This window comes from Bos javanicus, chromosome 12 (assembly GCF_032452875.1).
Source record: "Bos javanicus breed banteng chromosome 12, ARS-OSU_banteng_1.0, whole genome shotgun sequence".
In the NCBI taxonomy this organism is placed as follows: domain Eukaryota; kingdom Metazoa; phylum Chordata; class Mammalia; order Artiodactyla; family Bovidae; genus Bos; species Bos javanicus.
In genome coordinates, this window is record NC_083879.1 from 84,619,418 (window position 1) to 84,642,099 (window position 22,682).

At 48.8% G+C, this 22,682-nt stretch overlaps 1 protein-coding gene and 1 non-coding gene across 4 annotated transcripts in view; both read left to right on the forward strand.

Moving 5' to 3' along the window:
* Positions 1–22,682, forward strand: part of MYO16 (myosin XVI) — a 517,433-nt gene that overhangs the window by 449,420 nt on the left and 45,331 nt on the right. For all 3 annotated transcript variants that reach the window (XM_061435364.1, XM_061435363.1, XM_061435362.1), the window contains exon 32: positions 9,314–10,339. In XM_061435364.1, the coding sequence (XP_061291348.1) occupies positions 9,314–10,339 (1,026 nt within the window). The remainder of the gene's footprint in view (positions 1–9,313; positions 10,340–22,682) is intronic.
* TRNAY-AUA (transfer RNA tyrosine (anticodon AUA)) lies at positions 7,358–7,429 on the forward strand. The gene has a single exon. It is a non-coding gene; the product is annotated as a tRNA-Tyr (tRNA).

Below are 22,682 nucleotides of genomic sequence, written 5' to 3' on the forward strand. Positions count from 1 at the left end.
TCCGATCCACAGCGTCTAGCGTGCCGTCCGTCAGCAGTGGCCGTGGTCCTCTTTACGCCATCATCGCAGGAGCCAAAGGTGTCCAGAAAGTGCCCACTCCCCACTAGTGGCTATTTCAGTTTAAAATAATTAAAAGTGAGCAAAGTCTAAAAGTTCAGTTTCTCAGTCATCAGTGCCAAGGACTCCGGAGCAGCTGGTGGGAAATTTCTTATCATCACAAAAGTCGATCCGACAGCACTGATGTTTTCTTTAAACTGGAGTCTAGTAGATTTACAGTGCTGTCTTAGTTTCAGGTGTACAGCCAAGTGAATCAATTATATGTGTCCACACAGCCACTCTTTTTTAGCTTGTTTTCCCAAGGTAGGTCATTACAGAGCATTGAGTAGAGTTCCCAATGCTATACAGCAGACTTGTATTACTTATCTCTTGATATACAGTGGTGTGTGTGTCAGTTCCAGTCTCCCAACTTATCCCGCCTTACCTCCTTGGTAATCATAAGTTTGTTGTCTCCTGTAATTCTGTAAATCTACTCCCATGTTACAGGTAAGCTTATTTGTACCCCTTTTTTTCAGATTCCATATATAACTGTTACCATATGCTATTTGTCTTTCTCTGTCTGACTTACTTCACTCAGTAGGGGAGAAGGCAATGGCACCCCACTCCAGTACTCTTGCCTGGAAAATCCCATGGACGGAGGAGCCTGGTGGGCTGCAGTCCACGGGGTTGAGAAGAGTTGGACACGACCGAGCGACTTCACTTTCACTTTTCACTTTCATGCATTGGAGAAGGAAATGGAAACCCACTCCAGTGTCCTTGCCTGGAGAATCCCAGGGACGGGGGAGCCTGGTGGCTTGCCTTCTATGGGTCGCACAGAGTCGGACACGACTGAAGCGACGTAGCAGCAGCAGCAGCAGCAGCAGCAGCGCTCAGTAGAACAACCTCCAGGTTCCTCCTTGTCATTGTATATGGCATTATAGACAGCACTGATTTTTTTTTTAACTTTTTATTTGTTTGAAGAGAACAAAAAAATTTTTTATTTTTGTACATTTAAAAAATTTTCATGAACCTTCTAAACACTTTTGTTCAGTTGAACATATACAACTCTTCAAAGTAAAGATGCTGGTGATTGTAGTGTTGTTTTGACAGGCATGCCTGTGTCTCTAGTCGTTCAGTCATATCCGACTTTTTGTGACCATTTGGACTGTATCCCGTCAGGCTCCTCTGTCCATGGGGTTCTCCAGGCAAGACTACTGGAGTGGGTTGCCATGCCTTCTTCCAGGGGATATTCCCAACCTAGGGATTGAACCTACAACTTCTGTGTCTCCTGCATCGCAGGCAGATTCTTTATGTGATGAAACAGGAGGGGACTTTAACTCAGAGAAAGTGAAAGTGTGAGTCACTCAGTAGTGTCCAACTCTTTGCAACCCCATGGACTGTAGCTCTCCAGGATTGTCCATGGAATTCTCCAGGCCAGAATACTGGAGTGGGTTGGCATGCCCTCCTCCAGGGGATCGTCCCGACCCAAGGATCGAATCCAGGTCTTCTGCATTGCAGGCAGATTCTTTACCATCTGAGCCACCAGGGAAGCCCTTAACCCAGAGCATCTATGCTAATTTACCCAAAGTACCCAAAGGCTTTTAGTGGTGGCGCTAGAGTAAATTAGCACTAATTTCAAATTCATGGTTTTACCACAAGGGGAATACTGAGTTTTCTGCACCTAGAACTGTATCACACCATTATCTGTCTTCTGCAAAAGATAGGAAGGAAATTTGATCACTGCTTGAAATGTTGGGTGAACACCATTCATAAGAACAAGACCACAAATCAACTTCAGGATCTTTTCTTTTATGAAATAAAGCTGCTGAAGAACTCAGAAGGCTGTAGAGTGCAAAGAGATGCAACCGGAGAGTGAAGGTCAAAAATTGTAGAGACGCCAGTAGTTAGGTCCCCCTGAAGTAGATTCCTTTCTGCCCAGTCCTGTTCTTCGTAACATGTGCCTTTCCTAGAGGTTTTCATCCAGTAAACATGGTCGTCTGGCCAGGGCTTTTTTTTTTTTTCCTCACTATCTTTGTGCCTGAAAAGCTGGAAACAATCTTGTGAGCCAGTAAATTTTAACATGTGTTTGCAAACTATTAACAAGCGAGAGCCAACTATTTGAAAGTACGATTTTTAGAAGTCTAGGATTGTTCTTTGCAAAGAGAGACCAGGAAGGGAAGAACAGGCAGTGACTTCACTTTTTCTTTGCTGAGAAGCTCCCAGCGGAGAGCTTTTCCCAGAAGCTGAGTTTCTAAACCCAGCGAGCTGACGTTCCCCCCGCACATGGTGACCACCGGATGGTGAAACAGCAGCACAGGACAGGTTTTCTTGGGCAGCTCTTGGCATCAGCATCTGAGCCTGATCATTTTATTACTGTCTCAGGGTCTGAGCTCATCTGCATGAAGGGCTGTCACTCAGGGTCCTCCATGAAGCCACAGGTGGGAACTGCAGTCACCTGGAAGCCGGTGACTTGCACCTCCGGGGGCCCCTGAATGTCTAAGGACTGGGACTGCTTGGCTGTCTCTGTGTCTAGGGGGTCTCTCCACCTGGTTTGTGCAGCATGACAGGTGCGGGGTGGCTGGGCTTCTCACACAGAGTCAGCGTGTCCAAGGCACATGACCCAGGAAAGAGAACGCCCGGTGGTCAGTACATTCCCTTTGACAAGCCTGCCTTAGAAGTTACACAGCAGCACTCCCACCACATCCATCCGCCAGGCAGTCCCAAAGCACACCTGGGTGTAGGAACGATGAGGTAGATTCTGGGGCTTCCCCGGTGGCTCCAAGGTATAAGGAATCCACCTGCACTATAGCAGACTTGCAGGAGACACGGGTCGACCCCTGGGCCGGGAAGACCCCCTGGAAGAGGAAATGGCGACCCACCCCAGTATTCTCGCCTGGAGAATCCTATGGGCAGAGGGCTTGGTGGGCCACAGTCCACGGGGTCACAAGAGTTGGACACGACTGAGCACACACATGGGCCAGACAGATTCTACCTCCTGCTGGGACTGGGAACTCGACTGTGGCCAAGTTTTGGGAAATTCAGACTGCCTCTGACTGTGGACAAAACAGCTCACATCGCTCCCACATGGAAGATGCACTCATGTCTGGGTGCATGCTCAGTCACTCAGTCGTGGCCGACTCTGCAATCCCATGGACGGTAGCCCGCCCGGCAACTCTATCCGTGGTATTCTCCAGGCAAGCATATTGGAGTGGGTTGCCATTTCCTTCTCCAGGGAAGATGCATTCAGTTCAGTTCAGTCGCTCAGTCGTGTCCAACTCTTTGCGACCCCATGAACCGCAACACACCAGGCCTCCCTGTCCATCACCAACTCCCGGAGTTCACCCAAACTCATGTCCATTGAGTCAGTGATGCCATCCAACCATCTCATCCTCTGTCGTCCCCTTCTCCTCCTGCCTTCAATCTTTCCCAGCATCAGGGTCTTTTCCAGTGAGTCAGCTCTTCACATCAGGTGGCCAAAGTATTGGAGCTGCAGCTTCAAAGATGCACTCACCCCTCCCCTGAACTCCCCAAAGCCTCACCCCACTACCAAGCTCAAGTCCCAGTTCCAGATCCCACCGTGTAAATCTGGTCCACGTATCCCAGCTGCTCAGACCAGGCTCCTTAGGTAGGCAGCTCCTCTAGGACTGTCCTAAACTATTGAAGGCAGGTTACCTGTTCTCCTCACAACTAGCATGTTGCTTGTGGCTTGGTTAGGATTTAGTCCTGGTGCCTAGAAAGTATTTTCCATGGCCATTTGATCCATGCTCTGGAATCTTGGCTTACCTTAGGATATTATTTCCTAGTCTACAAGAGGCTAGTCCTGTTTGGGGGGGTGGTCGTTTTCTCAGCCTGATTCCTGCTCACAGAACTCTGAGGCACCAGAACCTCTTTATCTTGTACTGACTCTTCCTTTCTCATTGCATGCTGATACGATTCCCTTAAAAACTTTGTTGAGTTTCCTGTGAATCAAATTCCACTCCTTTAGTCAAAGCCACATTTACAAATCTCTTTAAGATAACCTCCTCTCTACCTTTTTTTTTTTTTTTCCTGGAAGATTTCTGTAGGGCAATACCCTTAATATTCTTAGACTGTGGTTCTTATATTGTATGGTTATATATCTTATATATACAGTTCTAATATTCTTAGAGTGTCTTGTGGTTTTGTTTCTTTGAAAGGATCCATGAAACACCACCTAGAGCCTTTTCTTGGGTCTTAATAAAGTGGTTCATAGTTACGACCTTGGCTTCACCTTCAGATCATATTTTCTTGAAAATAACCCCGGATTTAATCTGGGCTTACCAGGCATTTCTTAACTTCAGAGTTATCTGCTATCTGGATGGCCCAGTGAGAAACAATCTTATTTTCAAACTCAGAAATCCCAGGCTCCTTTACAGTTAATAGTTGGTCTTTCTTTAGCTCACCGCTTTATTCCCATGTTTCCCACGGGGAAGTGGAGGGACCCAGGAGTCCACTCCTACACACTGACGAGACCTGTCGTAGACCATCCGGCTCCTCACGCGTGTTGGCTGGTGTCGGCGTTGCTCCGGGTGACAGGGCTGCTAAGCTTTCCACAAAGGTGCAAAACCGGCCATGTTCCTTCCGCTTCCAGCATCTTTCTCACTTTCCTTTAAATCTCACCGGGAGCTTTCTTGAAGGTCACACTTCTGCTAACAGTACCGTCAAGATTTCTCCAGTTTCCCAAGGCTCCTGCCAGGCTTTTAAAGTCTGCGTTTCTTGTGAATAGTAGCACTGCATTCCAGGTTCCAGTATCTGCAGTAGCTGTCTGCTGCTATGTAACAAACCTCTCCAAACTTCAGTGCCTTAAAATGGCGAAGACTAGCAGTCTACTCCCTCCCTCTGTGTGTGTGTGTGTGTGTGTGTGTGTGTGTGTGTGTCTATCTGTCTCTCTGTCTGTCATTCTTTTTCTCTGTCTCTCTCTTTCTTTCTCTGTCTCTGACTCTGTCTCTCCCTGTCTCTGTCTGTCTGTCTGTCTCTGTTTCTTCTCTGTCTCTCTTTCTCTCTGTCTCTCTGTCTGTCTCTTTGTCTCTCTCTCTGTCCGCCTGTCTGTCGGTCTGTCTCTGTCTCTCTCTCTCTCTCTGTCTGTCTCTCTATTTGTCTGTCTCTCTGTCTTGCTCTCTGTCTCTCCCTGTCTGTCTCTCTCTCTCCTTCTCTCTGTCTGTCTGTCTCTTTCTCTCTGTCTCTCTCTGTCTGTCGGTCTGTCTCTGTCTCTCTCTCTCTGTCTGTCTCTCTATTTGTCTCTCTCTGTCTTGCTCTCTGTTTCTCTCTGTCTGTCTCTCTCTTTCTCTCTGTCTCTGTCTGTCTGTCTGTCTGTCTCTTTCTCTCTGTCTCTGTCTGTCTGTCTGTCTGTCTCTTTCTCTCTCTCTGTCTGTCTGTCGGTCTGTCTCTCTCTCCACTCTAGCAGTTGGCTGGCATCAGCTAAGGCCCTGTCCTGCAAGCTGTCTCCCAGCTGTACTTAGACAGCAGCAGGGCCGGGACAGCCCACAGGCTCAGCTCTTTGGGTCTCTGGAGTCTGGGCTGGGGAAATGCAGACAGCTGGGGCCTGGGGCAGACGGTGCTCTGTCATCTCTCTCCTCTGTCTGGCCTCCCCACAGCAGGGCTGCTTCAGCATCCGCAGACTTCTCCCGCAGAGATCAGGGCCACCGAGACACGTGTCCCAAGAGAGGAGGAGCCAGCAGGGCCACACCGCCCCGGCAAGCCTCAGCGGAGCCGCAGCATTCCTTTCGCCATGTTTTATTCATGGGGCCAGCACAGAGGTCCTTCTAGCTTCCAGGCTCTGGAAGAGCAGCAGGGACTAAGAATATTGTTGAAGGCAATTTTGGAAAATACAGTCTGCCACACATCCTTTAAATTATTCAGATCTTCAGAACAACTCTATAATACTAATGTTAAAATTTTGTTTGGTTCATTAACTTTCTGGGAGAAGCTTATGAGTTGCTGTGCTTTAGCTCATTGAAAGCCTTCGGGATAATGCGCATTAATTACAGAATTGTGCATTTGGGGGTATTTTCTGCTCTTAAAAGTTGGCTGCTTTGGTGAACCCTGTATAATACTGGCCTCCAAAGATGTCCATTGAGTTAGAAAATTAACTTTGTTCTTTTCAATTCTCGTCTGGATGTCTCCCATTTGTTTCATGTTTACAAAGTGCCAGCGTCTGAACTAAGCCCTTTGCATACACCATTTTATTTCTCTGAGATAATTACTGATATCACCATTTTATGCATGACTATACTGAAGCTTCCCTGATAGCTCAGTTGTAAAGAATCGGCCTGCAATGCAGGAGAACCCGGTTTCATTCCTGTGTCGGGAAGATCCTCTGGAGTAAGGGATAGGCTACCCACTCCAGTATTCTTGGGCTTCCCTGGTGGCTCTGCTGGTGAAGTATCCACCTACAATGTGGGAGACTTTGGTTCAATCCCTGGATTGGGAAAATCCCCTGGAGAAGGGAAAGGCTACCCACTCCAGTATTCTGACCTGGAGAATTCCATGGACTGTATATCCATGGGGTGGCAAAGAGTCAGACACGACCGAGTGACTTTCACATTCTGAAGCTTAGAGGGATGTGACCAAGAGGTCTTCTAAAATTATAATTTGCATGAATGCCACAACCACAAGTGTGCACACACACCCAATTCTGTGACCCCCTCTTATGGCCTGTATTTGCCCACCTCATAATATATATCATGTTCTAATTGCTATAGAATTAGAAATAACTTTTTTTTTTAGTTCTCTGACTCAGCTAAGAGGGCAGAGGAGGCAGGGAACATTTTCTGTGTATTCACTGATGTGTCTTAAGAAGTATTGGTTAAACACACAGCTAAATGAATAACAGCGTGGAATGCTGGTCCTGCTGGAGTTTGAATGCAAGTCTGTCTGACTCCAGAGCCTTTCATTTTAACCCTAAAAGTGGAGTTGTTGCCCCCAAAGTGAGGTGGAGACTCTCATATGTGCAGTCATAATGACAGAAAAGCCTGGCTGCCTGCCTTAAATAACTCAGGAACTCAGCAAAATTAGATGTGCTTATTTAGATCAAGACTTCCTACAGATTAGCACAATACCAAATTGGTAAAACAGTTCACGATTTTTGAGAAGTTTTGATATTTCAGCAAAACTGTATGTAATTTTCTAAAATTAGCGTCTCAGTTTCCAGAGAAATTGTATTCAATAAAATCTACTATGATTTATAGTAAAAATATTAGGAAAAGGACTTTTAGAATTTTTAACTTTAATAAAAGTTTTGAGTCATATTTAAATAGTTTTTCTGCCTCTTTCAAAATTAGTTCTAATAGTATGCTCTTGGGCTTCCCTAGTAGCTCAGATGGTAAAGCATCTGTCTATAATGCAGGAGACCCAGGTTCGATCCCTGGTTCGGGAAGATCCTCTGGAGACGGAAATGGCAACCCACTCCAGTATTCTTGCCTGGAGAATTCCATGGACGGAGGAGCCTGGCAGGCTACAGTCCATGTAGCTGTTGCATGTCCAGGTGGGGCTGCAAAGAGTCGGACGGGACTGAGCAACTAATACACAACAGTATGCTCCTTTGTTTTTCTAAATACAGTCCTTCTTTCCAACTTCAGTTCCCGCTTAAGTTCTTAGTGAAATATAACACTCTTGATTTCCCTACTGTTTGTTAGGATTTAAGTATGTTCAGTTCAGTTCAGTCGCTCAGTCATGTCTGACTCTTTGCGACCCCATGAATCGCAGCACGCCAGGCCTCCCTGTCCATCACCAACTCCTGGAGTTCACTCAGACTCACGTCCATCGAGTCAGTGATGCCATCCAGCCATCTCATCCTCTGTCGTCCCCTTCTCCTCCTGCCCCCAATGCCTCCCAGCATCAGAGTCTTTTCCAATGAGTCAACTCTTCGCATGAGGTGGCCAAAGTATTGGAGTTTCAGCTTTAGCATCATTCCCTCCAAAGAAATACCAGGGCTGATCTCCTTCAGAATGGACCGGTTGGATCTCCTTGCAGTCCAAGGGACTCTCAAGAGTCTTCTCCAACACCACAGTTCAAAAGCATCAATTCTTCGGCGCTCAGCCTTCTTCACAGTCCAACTCTCACATCCATACATGACCACTGGAAAAACCATAGCCTTGACTAGATGAACCTTTGTTGGCAAAGTAATGTCTCTGCTTTTCAATATGCTATCTAGGTTGGTCATAACTTTCTTTCCAAGGAGTAAGCGTCTTTTAATTTCATGGCTGCAGTCACCATCTGCAATGATTTTGGAGCCCCAAAAAATAAAGTCTGACACTGTTTCCACTGTTTCCGCATCTACTTCCCATGAAGTGATGGGACCAGATGCCATGATCTTCGTTTTCCGAATGTTGAGCTTTAAGCCAACTTTTTCACTCTCCTCTTTCACCTTTATCAAGAGGCTTTTTAGTTCCTCTTCACTTTCTGCCATAAGGGTGGTGTCATCTGCGTATCTGAGGTAATTGATATTTCTCCTGGCAATCTTGATTCCAGCTTGTGCTTCTTCCAGTGCAAATATGTTAGTTAATTGTAAAACTCACTCTTGGCATCATTTTCACAAAGTTCTTTTTAGAAAGATAATCTCTCCATGCTGCAGTTGTTTTCATTGGTGGGTTGTGTTCATTTCGCCTGGGTGCCTGCTCAGTTGCTTCGATCATATCTGACTTCTTGCGGCCTCATGGACTGTAGCCCACCAGGCTCTTCTGTCCATGGAATTTCTTAGGCAAGAATACTGGAGTGGGTTGCCATTTCCTTCTCCAGGGGTTCTCCCCAGCCCAGGGATTGAACCCCTGTCTCCTGTGTCTCCTGCACTTCAGGTGGATGCTTTACCACTGACTCACCAGGGAAGCCCTAGATTATTTCAACAACCCAGCTTCCGAGGATTTCCTATAAGAAACACCCAGGGGGCACCAAGTCTCTGATTTTCACCTTCTCCGCAGTCTCCTAGAAGTCCTGAGGGTCGGTCAGGCCAGTCCTCAGTCCTCACGTGTCAGGCCCTTAGAACCCAGGTGTGAGCAGGCTCCAGGGGAGATGTGCGGTGCCCTCCCCGCCGCATCCCAGGCCCTTCATCCCTGGCATCCCGGGTCTCCTTATGGCCAGTGTACCTCCTCCTTGTCCTCCAGCTCCAAGACCAAAACTGGTTTTCTCCTGGGCAGTCGCGGGGAGTGTGGGGAGACCCGGACCCTGGGGGGTGGGAGGACGGGGCCCCTGGAGGGGGCAGGCCGGCGCGGGTTGGGGCCTGGGTCGCGCTGACGCTCCGGCCCCCTCTCTGTCCCTGGCCCAGCTCTCACCCGGCCCCGGCCGCACAGCGACGACTACAGCACCATGAAGAAGGTCCCCCCTCGGAAGCCCAAGCGAAGCCCCCACACCAAGCTCAGCGGTTCCTCGGAGGAGATCTCGGGCGCCCGGCCAGGGGCGGCAGGGCCTGGGGGCGCGAGGCGCAGAGCGGGCGGCCCGCAGCGCCTCCCGGGAGTCCCCGCGCCCCCCGCGCCCCCGGAGCCCGAGCCCGAGCCCGTCTACATCGAGATGCTGGGCCGCGCCGGCAGCCCCGAGCCGGCCGAGGCGGTGTACGAGGAGATGAAGTACTGGGCGCCCCCCGGGGACGCGGGCGGCCGGGGGGCGGGCGCCGGCTCGGCGTGCGCGTCGCCCCCCGCGGCCCCCGAGGACGGCGGCGCCGGCGGGGACGCGTGCGGCATCCCCGCGCCCTTCCCCAACCTGCTGGCGCACCGGCCCCCGCTGCTCGTGTTCCCCCCCACGCCGGCCACCTGCTCCCCCGCGTCCGACGAGTCGCCCTTGACGCCCCTGGAGGTGAAGAAGCTGCCGGTGCTGGAGACCAACCTCAAGTACCCCGTGCAGCCCGAGGGCTCCAGCCCCCTGTCCCCCCAGCACCCCAAAACCCCCAAGGGGGACGGCGACCGGCCCGCGTCCCCGGGCGTCCCCACGCTCGCGGGGCCGCACGGAGCCTCCCCGCCCCCGACGCCCCCGCCCGCGCCCCCCGCCGCCCCGCGGCCACCCGGGCACTTCCCCTTCGCGGCCCCCGCGGAGCCCCCCAGGGTCCCCCCGAAGCCCACCTCGGCCCCCGCAGGCGCGCCCTGCAGCCCCCTCCCCAAAACCCCGTATTCCCCCGGGAAGACGGCCCGAGGGGAGCCCAGGAAGGCCACCACCACTGGCGCCCCCTCCCCGGCCCCCTACAGCCCCCCGAACTCCAGAGCTCTGGGCAGCCCCCTGGACGAGCTGGCCAGCCTGTTCAACTCCGGCAGGAGCGTGCTCCGGAGGTCTGCGGTGGGCAGGAGGATCCGCGAACCCCAGGGTGAGTCTGGAGCACTGAGCTCGCTCACACAGGTCCAGATGTGAGGGTAGGGGTGCTGTGCAGAGGAATGCGGTGTTAAGGAATGCGCGGGGTCCCTGCAGGGTCCTTCAGAGCAGGTAGCGGCTTTAAGATCATCTTATATGCAACCGGTATGGCCAAGTAGTTAAGAATGCATCTTTCCCATTTTGCAGACACAAGTTCATGATATTAAAAACACATTGCACTAAAACCAGGCTTCAGACAGCCTGGTGAAACGATGGGCATTAGAGCAAAACTCAGCTTGAGCCACTGACTTCCCTTTGCTAACAATATCCGGATATAACTTGGAAATGGCAGTTGCCGCATGCTGTTATATTGAGATGTCCTTTTGGGGTTACCCGAACACCCTCGCCTTACTGGCCGTCTCACTTCCATTCCCTGCCTCTGGAGTGATTACTTCTCAGTTACTCCCTGACACTCGGTACCACTCGGTAGGAAGCCCAGCCCAGGAAGGCCACTGCCGGGGCCCCGTCCCCCACCTCCTACAGCTGCACCCCCGAACTTCAGGCCTCTAGGCAGCCTCCCTGGAGGAGCTGGCCAGCCTCTTCAACTGTTGTTGCCAGTAAATGATTTGCCTTCTGGTCCCAAGGACCATTTTCACTCCATTCTGTTCTGTCTGCATCTTCTCGCAGAGCATCTCAACTACTCAGCTGTTGACAAGCCAGTCCCAGTGAGCTCAGGGCTAGACTGTGGCAGCCAGAGGCCGTGGCCTGTATCAAAAAGTATTTATTTTGTGTCCCTATAAAAGTAGAATGTAGCTATCAAAAAAAAAAAAAAAACTCATTAAGAATTTTTTTGTTGATCTCGTTAGTAGCTCACCTCATTCAGATGAGGTTGCCTTTGGGCTCAGATTCTCTTAATAACCACAAAGAACATCGTCATCTTCCAAAAAGCATCTGAAGGCTTTTATATGAAACCAAAATATTTTCTAGCGTTCTGTATTTGGGAAGTGAACTACAGTAATATAAAGCATCTTCTCTTAAAACTGTAATGGGTCCCTCGGTCATAATGCCATTATGTAGATGACAGCTACTGGCATCCTTACTTTACAGAGATGGGAGACTTCAGGGCAAGGAGGCTAAGCACCTTCCTTAAGGTCAGGCAGTAGGACCAAAAGTAGCCACTTACCTGCTCTTTCTCCTAAAGAAAATACATAGCTGCATTGGCTTTCATCATCTGATGAGGTACAAAAAACCCCCTAGAAAACCTAGGAAATGTTCTCAATAAGTGAAAAGTACGTCAAGGCTAAGAACACTTAGCAAATGGATGAATAACCTGCTCTTTGTTTACTCTTCAGACTAATAAGCTAATTGTTTAGCCACTTCTTCTTAATTATAAGTCATTAATAAAAGAAATTGTCCTTGTAAGTAGGGGATGACTTGAATCTCACAAGTCATATGTTTCATTCCAAGGAGCAAAACAGACTCTAAAAGAAAAGCATTACACGAACACATTAATGTTTGCTTTGCTTTTGGAACTAAAAGTTTATTAAAGCGTCATAAGCCTCCTTTTACTATAGATGAGAGTTGGATGAATTCTTCTCGGATGTATTCAGAAAAGTGAAGTTAATGATTTTCTAGATGGGTGGCAATCCTTTGGAAATCCCTAAGTCTACTCTTGAGAGTTCCTTGGACTACAAGGAGATCCAACCAGTCCATTCTAAAGGAGATCAGTCCTGGGTGTTCTTTGGAAGGACTGATGCTAAAGCTGAAACTCCAATCCTTTGGCCACCTCATGTGAAGAGTTGACTCATTGGCAAAGACTCTGATGCTGGGAGGGATTGAGGGGAGGAGGAGAAGGGGACGACAGAGGATGAGATAGATGGCTGGATGGCATCACTGACTCGATGGACATGAGTTTGTGTGAACTCCGGGAGTTGGTGATGGACAGGGAAGCCTGGCGTGCTGCAATTCATGGGGTCGCAAAGAGTCAGACACGACTGAGTGACTGAACTGAACTGAACTGAAATCTAGGACTCGCAGGGAGGACCACAGAGAGGTCTCCAGCCAGGGTGCCCGGATATGCTAATTATATTTCCCCATGGTGACATTAACCAGTGCCCGCTAACATCCATCAAAACCTCAAGGACACCATCGTTAGTGCAACTCTAAAATTAGAAAGCATCTATTTTCCTCCTGTAGGCTTTTACAAAATACTCTTCACTTAGAAAAGGTTGTCTGGAGCCACTTAAGACTTTCTTACAAATGCCCGCATTGGCAGCTTCTGCCCCCAGTACAGTGGCTGTAATAACAGCTGCAGTAGAAGAGGCTTGTCCCCACGCACCAGGTGACTGGGGTCCAGCTGTGCGGCTGAGAACCCTGTGATCCCTCATGGTTCGTGACTCGGGAAATGTCCCCACGCACCCGGTGACTGGGGTCCAGCTGTGCGGCTGAGAACCCTGTGATCCCTCACAGTTCGTGACTCGGGAAACTCCTGGACCACAGCACAGAACTCGTCCTCGTGGCATCTTTCAGCATGCAGGAGGGGCTTAAGAGAAGACTGGGAAGGGAAAAAAAGTCATCATACTGGAGCTAATCACCAGAGCTGCTTATATGATTATTAAGGTTTACACACTGTGATCCAGGAACCAGGAATACATTTTCTACTAAATGAATCTCATGGCTGTTATTCATGATTTACTGAAGTCCTGGGACTTCTTTTAAGATTACAAATATTTTTCTTTACCCTCTTTATATTTAAAAATGCTCTTCTCTTCACCCGAAAGAGCTTTCTTACCAAAGAATCCAGTGGGCAGCTAATTCTGCCTCAAGGCACCTGAATTAATTACAGCTCGATTTTTGGACAGTTGTGATGTGGGGAAATTGTACTGCAAATTTGGGGAGCATTTCAGAACTTCCCCCTCGATTCTTTGGAGAGCGACCTTGAAGAGATTATGTATTAGTCGCTCAGTTGTATATGACTCTTTGCGACCCCATAAACTGTAGCCCGACAGGCTCCTCTGTCCATGGGATTCTCTAGGCAAGAATACTGGAGAGGGCTGCCATTCCCTTCTCCAGGGAATCTTCCTGAACCAGGTATCAAACCCAGGCCTCCCAGATGTAGGTAGATTCTTTACCGTCTGAGCCACCTCAGTCCAGTTCAGTCGCTCAGTCGTGTCCAACTCTTTGCATCCAATGGACTGCAGCACGCCAGGCCTCCCTGTCCATCGCCAACTCCCGGTTTACTCAAACTCAGATCCATTGAGCTGGTGATGCCATCCAACCATCTCATCCTCTGTCGTCCCTTTCTCCTCCTGCCTTCGATCTTTTCAAGTATCAGGGTCTTTTCCAGTGAGTCAGGTCTTCACATCAGGTGGCCAAAGGATTGGAGTTTCAGCTTCAACATCAGTCCTTCCAAGGAGTATTGAGGACTGATTTCCTTTAGGATGGACTGGCTGAATATCCTTGAAGTCCAAGGAACTCTCAAGAGTCTTCTCCAACACCACAGTTCAAAAGTATCAATTCTTTGGCGCTCAGCTTTCTTCATAGTCCAACTCTCACATCAGTACATGACTACTGGAAAAACCATAGCCTTGACTAGACGGACCTTTGTTGATAAAATAATGTCTCTCCACAAATAGTCGAGTGTTGACAGTTCCTTGCTTTGGACTTGAGAAAAGGCATTCAGAGGATTCACTCCAAACTACTTTTGGCACTGATTAACACGTAAGGAATGGTGAATCGTGGATAGCAAACAAGGTCCTGTGGTGTTTAATTATACTCCGTTGCTACTCTGTAGACCTAAATATGGGATTTCATAACTATCGTATTCCTATAGACTCCTGGATATTCAACTGGAGGAACACAAAGTCACAGAAGCTCTTGAGTCCAGAATGCAGGTGGACAAAATGTGATTGTCCAGGTGATGGCCGTGGCGACAGCTTGGCAGGAGGCGTCTTAGCTGCTGTGGTTGCAGGGGCTACTGTGCTCCAGGCATGGTTTTAATAACCTGTTTAGTTCTCACAAGACTAAACAGTGTCTGCTGTGGTGTCCCCATTCTACAGATGGGAAAACTAAGGCATAGAGATTAAACTTGCTCCCACTTTGAGAGACACAGCCTGACTTAAATGCAGTGATTCTGGCTCTAGAGGCGACTGTCTCAGTTACCTACACCGTGAGGCCCAGAACTGCAGGGAATTAAAATAAAATAGAGAGTAAGGCTTTAAAAAGCACTATTTACTCACCCAAGGTGCAACAAGTAAGAGTCTTACAGTTTGGATAAGAAAACTGCTTCATAAAATTCCAAACATGTACTTCACAGCTCAGGGATACATACAACTGCAGAATGTGTTCTGGGGGCCGCTGGGCCTTAGAATGAAGAACAACCACGTGTTTAATTGTCTGTCCTTTCTGTTGATCCCATTCATTCACAAGGTGTTTTTCTTCTGGTGCCATATTATGGTTAATATTATTATGCTAATTTTTTTTATAGTTGCTTAGTTTCAAAAATTATGAGACGGAGTTCACATGCAGAGTGGATACCATTTGCTTCTTGGGGCCACGAGGGTGCGCCATTGCTCCAAACGGTTCCTTCCATGGCTGGTTGTTTATCTAGAATGTGAAATAAAATGAGCTTGTTTTCTGTGTCCATTGAAAAAGAGCAGGATGATCAGGCATTAACAAAAATGCAGTACGCCTCAGAAACCTGGGGAAGAAAGTGGAGGAGTCTGATTTGCAGAATATGTAAAAAAAAAAAATTATTTTGTGACTTTCTGATACTGTGCATCTTTAGTTTACATAATATAAATAGGTAGTTAAAAATTATATTGGCAACAAGAAACATAGAGACAATATTTCTTTGCATGTATTAGGTGTTTAGTAAATACATTTGATGAAAACCTACCTTTAAAAAAGCAGTTTGACATATAAATATATTTGATAAATCTGGCCCTGGGGCATTTTTACAAATCAGAACCACTGCAGCCAAATGGAAATTACTCTTAATTTCAAATATTTTATTTCATTGCATAAATACTCCAAGTAAGGATATTTTGAGTTTTGACTTCTCTGGTGGCTCAGATGGTAAAAGAAACTTTCTGCAATGCAGGAGACCCAGGTTTGATCCCTGGGTCGGGAAGATCCCTTGGAGAAGGGAATGGCAACCCACTCCAGTGTTCTTGCCTGAAGAGTCCCACAGGTCACAAAGAGTTGGACACAACTGAGTAATACTTTCATTATATAAATGAAATTTTTACAGTGTAATGCTTGATTCCATAAGACCATTTATTTTTTAAAGAATTATTTTCAAAGTTGGCTTTATGGAAAATTTCAAGCACATACAAAAGCACAGCGGATTAATGAACTATCTCTGTGACCAATCTTAGCTCATCTCCAGCTTCCTCCACCATCACTCAGTTATGTGGAAATATGTCCCAATGTCAGAGCAATTTACTGATAAATATTTGTATAAATTTCGTTAGGGAAGTCCTTTAGAAAAAAAATAAAAGATTTATTCTTAAGTCACTTTAATAAGTACAGACCTGTCGATCCGTTTGAACATCTTAGACTTGATTAACTAACATCATCTTGCTGCTCAAGACAGGAGCTGCCCCTAAGATGCTGGAGCATCATTTTTTCATGATGCAGCTGAAATAATTCTCAGGAGTCAGCTTTCCAACAGAAATCGCTGGCCTTCGAGAACTTCCACAGGGTCTGTGAGCACAGCCCCCTACATGGACAGCTGTGCAGATAACTTTTCTACAGCGACAGCCTCAAGGGGTGAATTTCTAAATGTCACGTCCAAACAGAGCTAAGCATGAAAGATCAATCTCTCAAGTATGTATTACAACTGCATCTTTTCAAAGAAATTGTTTTGATTTGTTTGGGGCCCGGCTGGGTCTTCATGGCTGTGCACGCTTCTCTCGTTGGGGCCAGCGGGGACCACACTCCAGCTGTGGTGGTTTCTCTTGTTACGGAACTCGGGCTTCCGTAGTTGCGGTGTGTGGGCTCGGTCACTGCAGCTTCCGGACTCTGGAGCACAGGCTCTGTAGTTTCGGTACATGGACTTAGCTACCCAAGGAACGTGTGGGGATCTTCCCAGGCCAGAGATCGACCCCCTGTCTCTTCCGTCGGCAGGTTGGATTCTTGACCACTGAGCCACCAGCGAAGCCCCCATTGCCTCCTCAATCAGTACTGAGTGAGATTTTGAAGCTTCTCTGCCAAATTAAGCACAATTACTTATGCGTTGTTTGGTAACAAGAAGAGGCTTTAAAATCGCTGAAATATCACAGAATTACAGGCGGAAACCTGTGACCTGTGCTCAAGGGCAGCGTTGGTAAACTGCCGTTCTCTGCTCCTGGTGTTTGCGGCAGACGTTTCGACACTTGTCTTCTGTTTCACCTCCGACGCCTTCTGATGAGATGGCAGCATAAGACATCCACCCTCCTGTGCAGGTCTCAGCATCCCATGCTGGGATGCAGGGCTCGGCATCCCCGAGGCGTCTTGCCTATATGCAGGCTCTTCTAGCTGTGTGTCCTGTGCTGAGCTGTTAATCTCTCTCACTCTCCAGCTGCTTTGCTTTCTCTGCGTGGTGATTTATTTGTGGAGGGTGGTGGCCTGAGGCTTCATGAGTGTTAGAAAGGGCGTGGATGGAGCAAGCACATACTTTATGGATGTGTAGTCAAGGGCACTCTGGCCGCCCTCCCGTGAAAGGAAGGCATCCCTCTGCCTTCTGGAACCATTTTAAATCAGCCCCAAGTTTCCCTCGTTTTTCCAAACGAAGAAGTCCTCGGGGAAGGCAAGCTTAGCATCTCTAGCAAAGCGAGTCCTTCGCTCGTCGCTGGGTGGATATATGGGAAGGATGAGAGCTCGCATGTGGCTGCCCCGGCCGGGTCGGCGAACCCGAGCTTTGACACACGCGTGGGGCCCTGTGTGAGCAGAGGATGTCCTGCACAGCTCCTGGCCGCACCGCAGCGCAGGCGTCTCTGTGTTTGGGACTTGCAGCTGGATGCTGCAGTGTTCCTCATTCCCCGGATACCCAGCTGAAGTAATCCTTAGTCTGTCTCCCCTTGCAGATGAGCTTTCAACCGGAATACACGGATCCATAGCCAGGCATACCTACGTTAAGAGCACAGGGCTCTTTGTCTTCCGTGTTAATTGGACATTTTTTTTTAAGTGCCTAATATTTGTTGTGAACGCTGTGACATTTCTCTCCCTGTTTACAGCACCTCCTCTCTCTCAATGCCCGAGAAGTGTTTCACTCAGGGAAGTTGTGCAACCAGGGCCCTGTACCCAGGACTTGCATTAACTTGTAGAGCTAACTCCCTTGTAGTCATCCACCAGGCATTCACTTGATGCAAGCCCAGGGCTTGCCCCCGGGAATCCAGAGAGGAGAGAGAGAGCTCTGTGTGCCCTGCCCTCTCCAGACAGGGCGGGCGGCAGATGGGTCCGCCCCATTTCAAGGTGAGGTTCTACCTGGGGGGCATAGACCCCCCCACCGTGGGTCTGTGACTGAGCCCCACGTGGCCTGTGAACCCCAGCAGTGTGCTCGGGCCTTGTTTGGGGAGAGGTTGACCAGACTTCATCACGGAGCGTTGATGAGCAGGGCACAGGAGGGGGGCACAGCTGGCGGCCCCAGAGCAGGAGCTCATTGCTGCGGTAGTGTCTCAGAGAGCCTCCTGCCAGGGCTGACCCGCGAGCAGGACGCCTGATGGGCGATGATGGGGGCAGGAGGCGGGGGGCTGGGACTTCTCCAGGTGGGTACAGAAAGAGGGGAGCAGGTGGGGCAGCAAGAGGAGCCCGTGTGTGGGGAGCCCTGTCTCCAAACTTGAGTTCAGGATACCTGGTCCTGTTAGCATGCGGCCAACGAGCCTTGAAAGGCTTCCCTGGTGGCTCAGTGGGGAAGAATCTGCCTGCCAGTGCAGGAGACCCAGGTTCCATCCCTGGGTCAGGAAGATTCCCCTGGAGAAGGGAATGGCTACCCACTCCAGGATTCTTGCCTGGAGAATCCTATGGACAGAGGAGCCTGTCGGGCTGCAGTCCATGGGGTCGCAAAGGGTCAGACACGACCGAGTGACTAAACAATGACAATGTCCCTTCAGCATAAGCTTCTCGACAGAGGCCCTTTCTGCCCTCTCATCCCACAGTCTGCCCTCCGCAATGTCAGGGACCCACAGCACCCAGGTGAACCAGAATAATTCCTCTGGTTCAGAAGGATTGTTTCCTGGCTTTCTGTCTGCTTTGTCTCTGCCTCTGTAAGGCTCTGCTTGGGAACAGCTCCTAATTACAGGTGAGCAGTCACTCACAGCAGTTGCTTTCACTTGCAAGACGCTCACCCAGCATCTTGCCTTGAGGAAGTGCTCGACTGCAGGCCGAGTGTCGGTCCTGGGAGTGCGGCGTCTCGGATGCCTGCTCAGGACTGGCCGCACGGTAAAGCCACAGGGACCTCTCCCCGTGTCCCAGGGGCCACGCTGAGGGCTGCTCGGATGGTCAGCAGTGATTTGCAAGACAGCACGATCCAGGGCAGGAGAAAGGCGTGCATGCATGCTCAGTCGCTCAGTCATGTCCAACTCTTTGTGACCCCATGGACGGAACCCCCCAGGCTCTTCCGTCCCTGGAATTCTCCAAGCAAGAATATTGGAGTGGGTTGCCACGCCCTCCTCTAGCTGATCTTCCCAAATGAGGAATTGAACCCCTGTCTCTAGTGTATCCCGCACTGGCAGGATTCCCAGGAAGCCCAGGAGAAAGGCACACAGCCCAAAAAAGCCCACTTCATCTGTCTCTACAGCAACTATTTATTTCCTAGATTATGTGGCTATAGAAACAGATATAGCTACAGATATAGATATTCAGACATATCTATATAGAGATATAGATACTGTAATGGCAAAATTAGAAGCACGGCTGAAAACAACAACAAAAAAACGAGCATCAGCCCCATACTCAGATCCCTCAATAAATATTTGTTGGGAGAATCTTAAACTCAAAGGCCTCCTGAGCTTGCTACTTCCTCTGGACGTGGCTGCTTCATTCTTCTCTGAAACCCAGGCATCAAACCAAGCAGGGAGTTGTGACAATTAAATATTTAGATCAACCTGATCAAAAAGTTACCCGGCGAATGGTGTGAAACTCTCCTGGGAAATTTCCTTCACGGCTTGGCTGTGAATCTACAGCCGCCAGCATGCCGTCAGACCAGAGATAGGGAGCGTGCATAAATAGTTCATCATTCCTGAGACAGCCGGAGGACGCAGAGGAGTCATTCCAGTTGGACTGTTCTCAGTGCGCTATCCAGGGGGAGGAGATCTTTTGTACCTGGAATTCTGGGGGAAAAAAAATCAGTCTTTTCAGAAGTGGATTATCTTTCATAAGCAGTACATATTTTTCATACCATCAACCCATTAAAGCAAGCAGCCATTGTGTGTGGGAGGGGGTGGTCTCTAGACTAGATTTCGAATTAAACTCCCACTGGGGGCTCCTAGGAGAAACCCGGTGCTTTATCCTCTAAGCCACTCAGCGACTCTCCCATAGCTAGTTAATAAAGACCTTCCGGGCTATCTGCATCTCATTATTGCCACAGAATACAGTCCCAGGGTGTTCTTCCTTTTGTGAAGAAATGCTTAGAAGCTACAGGGTGCGTGGACGTTTTCCTGAAGATGACCTGGATCACCGCTGTGTTCTCTCTCTCTCCTTAAGCGTATTGGAAGAGAATAACCCATTTTTCAACTACCTAAGAGTGTTTAGGGCCTTTATGCCGACCTGAATCATTTTTGTGATTAATTCTCAGATTAACCTAGAAACTTCCACACCACCTGAGAGCTCGCTACATTCAGCGTCATTTGCGCCAGCCCTGCACCCTGTGAGTCAGCAGCCACCTCACACCCGCTGTGTGTGAAGCTTCTTGGGCCTTTTGCTGCCCTGGTTTTCACGTCTCCCTTTTTCCAATTTCTTCTTGAAGTCTGTAATGCTTGTCCTTAGACGTCGTACACTGGCAGTTACTGGGCGTTGCAGTTTTACATGCAGCTGATACATGTTAATTGTAAGAAACCGACCAGTGACAATCTCACTTTCCTCCCCACACATATGACTCAGTCTTAAAATATGCAGGAACCAAACCACGGCTGTGAGAGTTGGACTATAAAGAAAGCTGAGTGCTGAAGAACTGCTACTTTTGAACTGTGGTGTTGGAGAAGACTCTTGAGCGTCCCTTGGACTGCAAGGAGATCCAACCAGTCAGTCCTAAAGGAGATCAGTCCGGAATATTCATTGGAAGGACTGATGCTGAGGCTGAAACTCCAATCCTTTGGCCACCTGATGCAAAGAGCTGACTCATTGGAAAAGACCCTGAGCTGGGAAAGATTGAGGGCAGGAGGAGAAGGGGATGACAGAGGATGAGATGGTTGGATGGCATCACCGATTCAATAGACATGAGTTTACTGAAACTGGTGATGGAATTGGTGATGGACAGGGAGGCTTGGTGTGCTGCAGTCCACGGGGTCACAAAAAGTCAGACACGACTGAGCGACTGAACTGAACCACGGCAGACGTGAGCTAGATCTGAGCTGACACACGTTTACAGTGGAACACTCAGGGTACGATACCTGCAAATGTGTGCATCACCCAAAGTCCTGCAAAACCTGCAAAAGAGTTTCTTCACACCCCAGACTCTGGCTCAAAATCAAACACACTCTTCCCCAAAAATGTCCACTTTAAAGAACGGAGGGACTGGCGTGTACACTGTGGGCGCAGCAGGGTGATTCCCAAGCAGATCGGCGTGTTTTCCATCTTGGTTTTATTATTCTCTTTGGAAATGGAAAGACCCAGGAAGGAGTAAGCAGGAGACAGAGGACTTGGACAGAGCGGCGGGTGGACACTGCCCCTATGCAGGTGTGTCCATGTTACTGAAACACAAACCAAAGCTCAAAGCCCTTAAATCACTCCTGAAGTCACGTCTGCTTGTTGGAGTTAGTTCCAGTTCCCAGGTGAGCTCACCTGGATGGGGTCAGGCTGGTTTAGGAGCAGAAAGGGGCACACACCAAGCACAGAAGATCAAAGCACGCCAACTTCCCAGGTGGCTCATCAGTAAAGAGCCTGCCTGCCAGTGCAGGAGAGCCGATTCCAGTCCCTTAGGTCAGGAAGACCCCCTGGAGGGGGAAATGACGTGCTCTCCAGGATTCTTACCTGGAGAATTCCCTGGACAGAGGAGCCTGGCGGGCTGCAGTCCATGTGGTCGCTGAAGAGTCGGACACGACTGAGCAACTAACCAACCAGCCTGGCAATACTTTTCACAGTTCACATATCTGTTTTCAAATAAATAACCAGTGCCCAGCAATAGATTCTGTAGAGCTAAAGAGTTTTTTGTTTTTGTTTATTTTCATGAGAATTGTATTGAGTTTATTTTGTCTTTTGATATCTGTTGTTTACTCACTAAGTCGTGTCCAGCTCTTGCAACCCTATGAACCGCAGCACGCCAGGCTTCCCTATCCTTCACTGGCTCCCAGAGTTTACTCAAACTCACATCCATTGAGTCACTGATGCCATCCAGCCATCTCATCCTCTGTCGTCCCCTTCTCCTCCTGCCCTCAATCTTTCCCAGCATCATTCATTCCTCTGTCGTCCCCTTCTCCTCCCTCTCACATCAAACAGCTTTGCCTGCATTCGATTCATTCTAGACTGTTCAATGCTTATCATCTTTTCCAGTAGTCAGTTGTTCGCATCATGTGGCCTAAGTACTGGGGTTTCAGCTTCAGCATCAGTCCTTCCTGTGAATATTCAGAGTTGATTTCCTTTAGGATGGACTGGTTGGATCTTGCTGTCCTCGGTATTTAACCACCTTTATATATAGCTCGTGATGGAATCTCTCTTGGAGTTTTAATAGAAAATTGTGCTCAGAACTACTTCGGTCCTTAAGAACAATGTAATCCTTTGCTCCATCTCAGACACCAGCTTGTGCTCCTGTTGTAAGATGCTTTCTAGTGCCTTCTGGCCACCCCCTGCCCCACCGTGTGAGCCTTAGCACAACCAGAGATGCGACTGAATCATTTACATGTCAAATGAGACAGTCAGACTCCAGTTGCTGGCATTCATTTCACTGATGTAGTCACAGCTGAGAGGGGAATCTCTATTCCCTTACTCAGCCTGGAAATCTCGTCTAATTTCTGCAGCTGGGACAGCCACGCGGGGCAAAGGCACTGGGCTTCTGTATGGTGATGGGGGATTATACAAACGTCTCTTTAATCTGATGCTCATTAGACAGCCCACTGATGTGGTCCAGCTGCTAACCAGAAAGCGTTCCCATTGCTGCAGGGGTGGAATCCATCACTGGGACCCTTTGTAATGGCTTTAGGGAAAAGGTTCCATTTTCCAGATAA